This window comes from the organism of the source record quoted next, unplaced genomic scaffold (assembly GCF_019419815.1).
Source record: "Pyrus x bretschneideri cultivar Hongxiangsu unplaced genomic scaffold, Pyrus_bretschneideri_v1 Contig4, whole genome shotgun sequence".
NCBI lineage: Eukaryota > Viridiplantae > Streptophyta > Magnoliopsida > Rosales > Rosaceae > Pyrus > Pyrus x bretschneideri.
In genome coordinates, this window is record NW_025999723.1 from 6,101,395 (window position 1) to 6,112,445 (window position 11,051).

The 11,051-nt window shown below is 38.2% G+C and overlaps 2 protein-coding genes across 2 annotated transcripts; both read right to left on the reverse strand.

Annotated features, from left to right (window-relative positions):
- Positions 1 to 669: 669 nt before the first annotated feature.
- LOC103955568 (protein ALP1-like) lies at positions 670 to 4,211 on the reverse strand. The gene is made up of 2 exons (XM_048564976.1): positions 2,479 to 4,211; positions 670 to 676 (listed from the first exon to the last, which is right to left on the reverse strand). Exons 1-2 carry the CDS (start codon positions 3,840 to 3,842, stop codon positions 670 to 672), a joined length of 1,371 nt encoding a protein of 456 aa, XP_048420933.1. The 5' UTR covers positions 3,843 to 4,211.
- Positions 4,212 to 4,835: 624 nt separating this feature from the next.
- On the reverse strand, positions 4,836 to 6,873 carry LOC103942951 (protein phosphatase 2C 37). Its single transcript, XM_009353149.3, has 3 exons — positions 6,213 to 6,873; positions 5,773 to 6,087; positions 4,836 to 5,559 (listed from the first exon to the last, which is right to left on the reverse strand). The coding sequence occupies exons 1-3, from the start codon at positions 6,741 to 6,743 to the stop codon at positions 5,131 to 5,133; spliced, it is 1,275 nt and encodes a 424-aa protein (XP_009351424.2). The 5' UTR covers positions 6,744 to 6,873; the 3' UTR covers positions 4,836 to 5,130.
- Between the last annotated feature and the right edge of the window lie 4,178 nt (positions 6,874 to 11,051).

Consider the following 11,051-nt stretch of genomic DNA (forward strand, 5'->3'; position numbering starts at 1 on the left):
GATTGGATTAACCGATCATAGAAGAGCATTTGTTAGTTGCATCGGTTTTTCTCGAATTTACATATATTTAATGTTAAAACATATTTAACTTAAGCTAATTGACAAAAATCTGTTGAATTAAATTCGACGATCATATATGCGTGCTGAAACTAAATGAATGTAGGCACTCAAGAAAAATTAAATTTGTATCACAAGAAATACAAAAATATTACTTTTATCATATATTTATACCATTTTTCAATAAAGATGTGATCCACATGTGTTTGTGGACCCTACCTCTATTAGAGAAGTGGTACAAATATGTAATAAATATAGCATTAATCCAAGAAATATCATACCCAAGAAAAAAAGGAAAAGTCTTGACGGCCGCCAAGAAATATATTCACGTGCGTAATTTTACACACAACACTGTCACGTAACGAGTACTACCCAAACATATATTTCCGGTTCTATGCACATTTATCCCAAAGCATGTAAAACGGCCGATCATTCAACGTTATTTTTTGTTCTCCTACTCATCTCAATCGAGGAAGGATGCACCAACATATCATACCACCACCTCATTTCTTACCCTTTTGAAAAAGGGTTGGCGTTATTAAAGTGGCAGAAAAAGCTCTTCCTCCTCTTCCTTAATTTTGAGGGTAACATTTGGGTCCATGCCCATCACCATCAGAATCTAAACAAATCAAAGCCAGTTAAGAGATGCTGATGCCGCAAGGCCAGCAACACATACGAAACGCTACGTGTCGGGATCTCATTGAGCGGGACAATGTGTGTGTTCCCCTAACATTGTTGTTGAGGAATAAAAATCGGGTGTGGAGCCCCCGAAATCTGCCCACTCAGCCCACCTCAATTGCCGATCGGTAGGACTATATCTATCCAGCTTTGGCCAGCCACTCGGGTGGCTGAGACTGAGAGAGAGCTCACAGTTATCTGCACACGGCGACAGCGGTGGCGGAGATAGAAGGGGTCCCAAACGATTCACGTGAACGACCTATATGCCAGGTCTACATGAACTAAACACATTCGAAATCTGTCGCTTCCCTATTTTTATAGAATATACTTGACTTGTTCTTCAATTATTCATTTGACATAGAACTCGTTTAGATGTGCTTTTAAGATGATTGAAAGCGTTTTTGGTAGAAATATTTTTAGAAACAATCCTTACTAAAAATATTAGTAAATCCTATAAAAACACTTAAAGTACTTATTGAAAGAAACAAAAAACCGATGCTTTATGTAAAAAAACATTTAAAACGCTTTTGAAACTCAAAACATTTTCTCTAAAAACGTTTTCAGTTATTTTAAAAGCACATACAATCGAGCTCATAGTTAGGATCAATATCTAGATAATCTCAATGTTAATCGTACATTTAAATAAGTAACGTATTTGGGACATGTTTGCCCTCACCGTAAAATTGAGAAAATTTTAGATTTTTTCATGCATTGAGACAGAACGTTTGATGTTCTATGCATGTCATCCACCTTTTATCAAGTCGCTCCATGGATGTTTCATGGTTTTTCAAAGTTCTTGGGCGCTTGTGCTTGTGTTTTTCGCATATTCTCAAGGAAAGAAATTGTTTGACGGATGCTTTTGCTAATTTTAGTGCAATAAATAGTTGTTTTACTTGATATCTAATTTTTCTGAGATGTTTAATAAAAAAGAAAACTAATAAAAAATGCTTGAAAACTTTGAGTTTTAATGATAAGGACAAAATAAAGGGTAAAGTGAATAGTATCATGATTGACTTTTTAGTGTAAAAATATAATTTTTCGTTAAAATGAATAAGCTTTTCGTTAAAACTCATTAGATAAAAAGAGATTGCGTTGGGCTTTCACTCTTCCGTTCAAGGTCACGGGGAGCAATTTGATGTTGAGGACGTGGACATTGACAGTGAATCGTGAGCAACAAAATTATGAAAACCCGATTTCAAATGACAAAAGCTAAAGAATTCTTAAGACCATCTCCAACAATGGGCTAAATGCCAAATTTCCCCCCAAATTTCCCCCCCAAACCATCTCCAACCCATGCTAAAACATTGGGCTAAATGCCAAATGTTAAAGTTGGGCCAAATTCCCCCCAAAATTCCCCCCCCGCGCGACTGGACTCGCTGGCCCAAAGGCCAGTCTCGGCCCGTTCACTCGCGTACGCGCCCCACGCGGTGCGCTTGCAAACGTTGCCCGACAGGGTGGGCCCCGCTGTCAGCGGGTTGTCGGCCACCCAGCTGAAGTCCAACGGCTATTTTTGCAATCCAACGGATGTGTTTCAAGGACCGTTGGTTGATCCAACGGTCCAAATTCAAATTTGATTTTTTAAAATATGTTATTTTAAAATACATTGAATCCAACGGCTGAGATCAAATATAATCAAATCTAACGGTAAAAAAAAAGATCTAACGGCCCAAATTTAAATCTAACGGTTAAAATAATTAAAAAAAAATATTTAACTCAAAATTCACCCAAAAACTCTATAAATACCTATGTATTTGTTCAAACAAATCCTCTCGGCGCCATACATGCTCAACCAAATCTTTACGGAGTGTGTCATGACATTGAGGAGCTTGAATTCTATTTAAACGTCTCATATACTCACTCAAGGTGACCCTATCCTGTCGGGTCTCATATGTGGTTGGAGCGAGATATTCAACATCTCTTGCAATAGCTCTTGCATGTGTTGGTTGGTCATCATCCACATCTTCGTCTGAATCTTCTTCAATTTCAATGTACTCATCTTCCACAATCATATTGTGCAAAATTATGCACGTCATCATGATTGAATGGAGGTCTTCGGACTGCCAAAATCGTGCAGGCCCTCTAACAATGGCCCATCGAGCTTGTAGAATCCCAAACGCTCTCTCCACATCCTTCCTGTAAGACTCTTGCCTCTGCGAATATAATTTCTTCTTTGCACTATCAGGATGAGAAAAACTTTTGACAAAAGTAGACCAACTAGGATAAATACCATCAGTTAGGTAGTAACCTAGCTCATACCTATTACCATTTACCTTGTACCGAAATTCTGGTGCCCATCCATTGACAACATTATCGAATAAAGGAGAAGACCAAAGAACGTTGATATCGTTGTTTGATCCAGGAGCACCGAAGAAAGCATGCCAAATCCATGTGTCGTAAGACGCCACAGCCTCGAGCACGATGGTTGGCTTGTCATGACGGCCCTTGAATTGGCCAGCCCAACCAGTAGGACAATTCTTCCACTCCCAATGCATACAATCGAGACTTCCTATCATGCCAGGGAAGCCTCTTTTTTCTGCCTTGCGTAGAAGCCTCTTCAAGTCTGCACGATTTGGGTTGCGGAGGTATGTGGCTCCATATATGCCTTCAATTGCCTTACAGAAGCGCTTCAGGTTCTCAATAGCAGTACTTTCTGCAAGGCGGCAATACTCGTCAGTTGAGTCTGCAGAGCATCCATTAGCTAGCATGCGAAAAGCAGATGTGAGCTTCTGATGAGGTGATAGACCTTGTCGGCCGGTGGCATCTACCCTCCGTTCAAAGTATTGGTCATGATTGACAACTGCATTCAAGATGCTTTCAAAAAGCTCTCTCCTCATCCGAAACCGCCTCCGAAAATCATGAGCATGAAATCTCGGACGCTCGATGAAATAATCTTTCATCATTCGATCATGACACTCTTCTCTATCACGCTGCACATATGAACGTCCCGTGACAGAACCACGATGGCTAGATTCGCCATTGTGCTCAGATTGCATAAACGAGTTGAATAGTTCAACTTCAGCATTGAACAATTCTGCATCCTCAATCTCCATCCTTGCTTGGTATTGTGCCATCTGCATTGCCATACTACGCCTTCTTCTATCACCCATTGATGAGATATTGAGGATTTTTAGGAAACAAAAACTCTTTGAAAGTTGAAAATGGGTGAATATAAAGGATGATTGAAGGTTGAAAGGTTGTGTGATCAACAAATATTGGACATATGTTTATATAGAGGATGATTTCTGAAAGTTTGGTGGTGAATGGTTGGTTGAAAGTTTGGTGTTTATATAGTTGGTGAAAGTTGAAAGTTTGGTGTTTATATAGTTGGTGAAAGTTGAAAGTGTGGTGTTCAACGGTTGGTGAATTGAAAATTTGGTGTTCAAAGTTTGGTGAATTGAAAGTTAGCCCAGGGTTGAAAGATTGGTAAAAGTTGACGGCTTGCTTTGTGGGAAATTTAGTGATTTTTCAATATTTATCGGAATTTAAATGTTTTTAGATTAAAATGTTCATAAAATTAATTTACGATAGTCTACATATTTATTTTTTTAAAAAAAATTAATTTAACAAAAAAAAATAGCATAAGTTCATTCTTTAATAATCCCGGGCTAAAATTTTAGGCCAGAACGGTTGGAGCAGAAAAGTTGTTTCTGGGCTAAAAGCTAAATTTTCCGGGCTAAAAAATTTGGCTTTTAGCCCAACCATTGGAGATGGTCTAAACCAGAACATATCAATTTCGTTAACTGTTTATGGTATGCTGGCCTGGTCCCCTCATTGTTTTACTTTTCCTTTTTCTTCATATTGTTAACAAACATATCAATTTCGTTTAACTGTTTATGGTATACTGGCCTGGTCCCCTCATTGTTTTACTTTTTCCCTTTTCATCGTATTATTAATAAAATCTAGTAGCGGAGGATTTTCTAGGTGGGACGGTCCTTCCTTTTTCAAAAGAGGGTTATTATCTTGCAACATTGATCAAGAGCTAATCTCGCATAATCTTACCTTACAAAATTTACATAAAAACAAGTTCATCACATTTGAAATTCAATAACAACACTTTAAGCAAACTCATTGATTTTGAGAAGCAACAAAACATCCAAAAGTAAAAGAAAAAAACAATTTAGTTCGTATAATAGCACATTTCTGCAACGTTCTGCAGTCAAAGCGGATATTGTAAAATAAAAAGAAAAACTAAAAATTAAGAGAGAAAAAAAATAAACCAAACGACTCAGAGAAAGAAATCTAAATTTTCTTTCCTTCAACTTGTAAATTAAAAGAAAATTACGAGCAGCCCACAACTAAAAATTAACAAATCGAAAGCTACTCTCTTGTAATTTCCCTTTCTCTGAGGCTAGATCGGTAATTATATCATCATCGCGTAACCAAACGACACCGGATTTAGGACCTCCCCGGTCTTCTCAAATCCACGACGACGACGCTGACGTTGTCGCTGCTCTGCCTAGCCAAGGCCAACTTCGTCAACAAAATGGATGCGTCCGAGCACGCCTTGTCGGAGCTCGCCGCCGCATCACAGCACAACCCCGACTGCAAAGCCGCCGTCTGCGCGCGCAGGCACATGCGCACGACGCCGCAGGCGGTGTCGTTGGATACCACGTCCCAAAGGCCGTCGCTGGCAAGGATGAGACACTCGTCCTCCGCCGTCCGATCCGTGACCGTCACATCCGGCTCCGATATCACGTACGGCTTCAGGTAGTTGTCGCCGATGGCCCTCGACATGGCAAGAACTCCGAGGACTCGCGCGCCGTCCCAGTAGATCACGCGCCCGCCCGCTGCTTCGATCCGAACGAGCTCGTCGGGTCGATCCGGCTGCACAAACACAATCAATGTAATCGCACGTTAGCTAACGTGTTGTGTACGCGCAATCAAAGTGCTAATTAGTTCACGCGCCAAAGCGACAGATTCGGTTCAATGAATTTGTAGTCTTGACTTTATCAGATCCAAAAAGTACCGATTATTTAATTTTAATCCACTATTTGTGTTTGTTTCTCGGGAAAAAAAGCGAGGGAGCTAAAGGCACACCTTATGATCGGAGGAAAGAGGAACCGCAGCGCCGCTTCGGCAAAGCACAGCGCGGGAATCGCCGCAATTGGAGACGACAATCTTCTCCGGGGTGACGATGGCCACAACCGCCGTAGAACCGACGGCGTCGCACTGCGGAGTCTGGAGTTCGCACCGGCAGTTCGAGCTCTGTGCCTTGAGGTTCCCTTCCTGGACCTCCTCGTCCATCTTCAAGAAGCTTCGCTCCATGGCGTCCTTCCACTGTACGGTCTCGCCTTCGGTTTCGAGCTCTTGCTTTACGATCTCGTGCAATCGGTCCTTACACTTCAAGGCCACCTGAAGAAGAAAATCGAATTAAGAACAAAATTAAATTCCGAACGAAAAACGAAAAATCGAAAGCGAAGCGGCTAAGTAAACAACGAAGATTAATTAGGCTAATTGAATAGGATTAGTGTGCTTACATGAGAACAGCCATGGCCGTCGAAAACGCCGTAGAAGTGAGTTCGGTTAGATTCCGGATTCTCCTTTTGCAAAAAAGACGGGTGAATCGAAACGGCGTCTTCCATGTCTCGTCTTCTCCCACACACCGAAGTCATACCGAACCGGGGACTGTCCTGGACCGGCGCCTGAACCGCTTTGTTTTCCACGCGAACAGACTCGGACACCTCATCACCACGTCTATCCTTTACACCAGCATCATCTTCCACAACACGCACCGTAGCACTAGGCTTCGACTCTTCGAGTCCCTCTTTCGAGCTCTCGGCTGCGTTTTGTGGTACGGACGATAAGGACCGGTACATATCGATCTTCTGCCGCTTCCGCCCGTTCTCCGCCGTCGGCTGGACGGCCAGTTCAGCTATGTACTTAAGCGGCAAGAGGTCCAATCTCCTCCGCCGCGAGGTCCTGGAGCTCGAGTCCATCGTCGTCGTCGTCGTCGTCGTCGCCGCCGACGCCTCGCTTTCTCCAACAACACCGCAGCACATTCCAGCCATCGCAAATCAAATCAATTAGACCAATACCAAAATCGATCAACAAACAACGCCAACAAAAAAATTTAACAAACTCTTCTCTTGCTCGTTAGAGGATGCTTGGAGTTCTCTGTATATAACGAAGAGAAAATGGATTTCAATACAACGGGTTTGGATGGAGCTTTTTCTAAACGAAGGAGGAGAGCGCCACCTCATCACCCGCAACAATTTCACCTGGGGGCCACCGCGCCTAATCGCGGGCAGCTTGCCCGTCACCATCTCGGGCAGGATCCGACACTGTCCAGTTGGTATGACGTCGAACTACTGAATAGAGCGCTCTCATCTCCGCCGTCCATCTCATCTCCACCATACCTCGATTTTGAACACGTGCTTCGTCCTTCTCGACACGTATACGTGGCCTCCTTTTGGGTTAACACGTTAGGTATAGGCGGTGTCCTGTCTTCGACACGCATGTGGTCCACGACCGACCCCTCTCTCTTTTTTAAAATATTTTTCTAAATTTTATTTTAATCGCTGCCTCCATATACCACCACGTGGCGTCATCGTGGATATACCAGATTGGTTTTCTTTCCCACATGCGAGTAACACCAATAGCTAAAGTTTTTTTGTTGTGGACTTTCCCAATTGGGAAGAGATTTTTGTATTCGATTTAATATATTAATTTCATACCACAAAAAAGATAATTCGGTGTTTGGGTGAAGAGGAAAAACACATTATTGTTATTGGATTTGAAATTTTTTTGCATGACTTGTTAAGCTGTTTAGACGTAGTTGTATTGTTTGTCTTCTATTTCATACTGAATGTTGATTTATCATTTTTCTCTAATAATATTTGACAGAAGTTGCTACTCAAAATTATTCGTTACTGCTTCATATAATTTTGTGTTTATGACTAAAACTGTTAATATTATAAGTCTTGCTATAAAGATTATCTCTGTAAAAAATAACTAAAACTTACTTCATTTAGTCATCAAACTGTACACAAACAAATGAACAAAATTAATAAAAGCATTTTGTTGTGGACTTTCCCAATTAGGAAGAGATTTTTGTATTCAATTTAATATATTAATTTCACACCACAAAAAATGATAATTCGATGTATGGGTGCAGAAGAAAAACACATTATTGTAACTAGATTTGGCAATTTTTTACAAGATTTGTTAAGCTATTTAGGCGTAGTTGTATTGTTTGGTTTCTATTTCATACTGAATGTTGATTTGTCATTTTTCTCTAATAATAATTGGCGTAGTTCTTATTCAAAATTGTTCGTTATTGCTTCATATAACTTTGTGTTTATGACTAAAACTGTTCATATTATAAGTCTCGCTATAAAGATCGTCTCTGTAAAAAATCAACTAAAACTAAATTCGTTTAGTCATGGAAGTGTACACAAACAAATGAATGAAATTAGTAAAAACATTACGAACCGTCTATGTATTAGCTACAATAATTGATTAAAAGAATGTAGTTTTAATTCTTTATTTTTTACAAAAATAATATTTAGAGCAAAATCTATAATATAAATTATTATAATTATAAACACAAAACTCGATAATTTAAACTTAAATAATTTTAAGAATGAGTTTCTACACTTTAGACCAACTCCAATGGTGGGCTAAAAACTAAATTACCCCCCAAAATTTCCCCTCCAAACCCACTCCAACCCAAGGGGAAAATTGGGGCTAAATGCTAAACCAGGGCCAAATTCCCTCCAAAATTTAGCCCAGAAATCAGAGTAGACTCCATCCAATATTTATAGGAATTTAAATTTTTTTAGATTAAAATGTTCATAAAATTAATTTACGATAATCTATATATTTATTTTTTAAAAAAAATTTTAATTTAACAAAAAAAATAACCTAAGTTTATTCTTTAATAATTCCGGGCTAAAATTTTAGGCTAGAACGGTTGAAGCAGAAAAGCTGTTTATGGGTTAAAAGCTAAATTTTTCGAGTTAAAATATTTGACTTTTAGTCCAACCATTAGAAATAGTCTTAGTAAAACATTATTTTGTTTTTCGGCCGTATAAAAAAGGCGAGGACAGCATAGTGGCCCAAACGTAATAACGTAGGAACAACCGGTGACTACCTGCCACGTAAGGGGTATGGGCTGTCAAGCAACGAGTTTCCGGTTCCCCACATGTCGTGACCCACAAGTTGGATGAATTGCCACGTCAATGGTTATAAAGGGTCAGTCACTGTCCTTGAGTGACTCAACCTCAACATCCTCCTCTGACCACGGTTCACTTGACCCATCTTGGTTACTGGTTAGGTCCAACACCAAGGGTCGTCTCCTCTCCTTTCCCTTTTTTCTTTTTCTTTTTTATTTCTTCGCTGCTCGTAATTACAAAATTTGGATATTGAAACTCAACGTTCTTATTTGATGTCACTTAGTTATCTGATTTAATGGAATTTATTTTCATTTATATATGAGAGGCCTAAAGTTCGATTATCGTAAAAAATAAATTAAATCTTATTATTATTATTATTATTATTATTTTATTGTGAGACTAAGTTTTCTGTATTTTTTTTTGAATAAATAATATTATCTACATTAAAGAGAAAGAGTGGGCTTAAACTTCATAATAAACTAGCAATAATATGGTTTAAATTTAAAGCTTTCATTTTGATTTGCATCTTTTGGTTTTGAGGGGCCTTACCAATCGAGGCCTAAGGTTCTAAAAAACTAAAAGCTCATAGTCAAATTGAAAGTTTAAATTTTAATTGAGAAAAAATATTAAATTTTAGTTCGAATGACTTTTAGACAATGAAAAACTCATCGTAGCAGTACCAATTTAATCATACTTTATCATTAAAATGACACAGTTAAATATTAAGTTCAACACAAATATTAAATGCTTTACATGAATCAAACCTAAAATTTTCACTTAAAAATAATAAGAATACTCTTAAATTCATTGTATAATGGACAGTTAGGTTGGAACTTGGAATGCCTTTTTATTTAGTAATTGGACCGAAAATCAACAATAATAACAACAAAAATTCCGTAAAAGAAAACCTTCTAGGTTATCAACATGCATCACGATGGCAACACGTATTCGAACTTCCTAATTCCCAACACCCACGACATTGCAGAAGGTGGGAGGAAGAGGAGAAGAGAAGACGTCGAAAACGCTTCGATGGTTTTGGAAGACGTGGAGGGTTGTTGCGTTGGTGCATCAACGTTGAACAGGTGATGTTGGTTGCCACGTACAAACCACAAGACACAGTTGCTCACATCAATCACGACGATTTTTTTAGTGTACTCGAAAAACGAAATAAAACGATACGTGTCATAATACAAATAGTGATATATTTGTTTTAAAAAATTAACAACTTGAAAATAAAAATCTCTCTATTTATATAATTGTATGTGTTGTACCACTTGTGTTCTGAGCATAATGTAAAGTTTGTCGTCGCTCTCTTGCTACAAGTTTTGCCTTGAAATGAAGGAACTTGGTTGGAAGAGGCGTTGTTTTGCTGGTAAGGTAGGTTCCTTTGGAGGTGGATTATCTGCTATTCCATTTCCATACTCTCCACATGCTCTCATATTTATGTGGTCACAGTTAAGTCACGTCAACAATTTATATTTTTATTATTTTTTGTTTTATTATTTTTATAAAAATTAATATAAAATATTAACGTGACTTAATCGTGATCACACATAAAAAGACATAAAAAAAGTATGAAAATGAGAGGACAAACAATCCACATCTGGTTCCTTTCACCAGAAAATATCTCACGTCTTCATCCATCTGTACACCTGTCTATGCAATAAAGAAAGTATTTTCGTTTTCCATGCGGCGCCGTTATTAATTCTATGCACTACTTTTTATGTCCAATTTTAATTCCACGTACGATTTTCACAATCGTTAGATTTTCAGATTACAAGGTATTTTTTATATAAAATATTTTAACTGTTAGATTTAATTTTTATATTTTAGAATAAATATTTAACTATTAATATCTTGTCAGATGAGAAGGTCCAAGTTTTCTATTCACCAAACTTCTAATAATGCTTTTATTTTCTCCGACAATGGACATATTTTGAAATCTCTAGAGCAATTCAATCCAATCCAATCCCATCACATTGCATTAAGCATTGGCATCATTGGTGAAAGATTATCACAAATACACTTCATTAAAATCATTCTATACTATTCACCAGTAACAAAATTAGACAAAAAAGAAGCGCCTAATGATCATTATAGAGCTTTAATAGCCACTCCTCGAAATTGCAACAATTTTATTCCAATGTTCCACAAGCATAGTAACTTTCTAAAATTCATATAATTGATATCACTTAGAAAGAT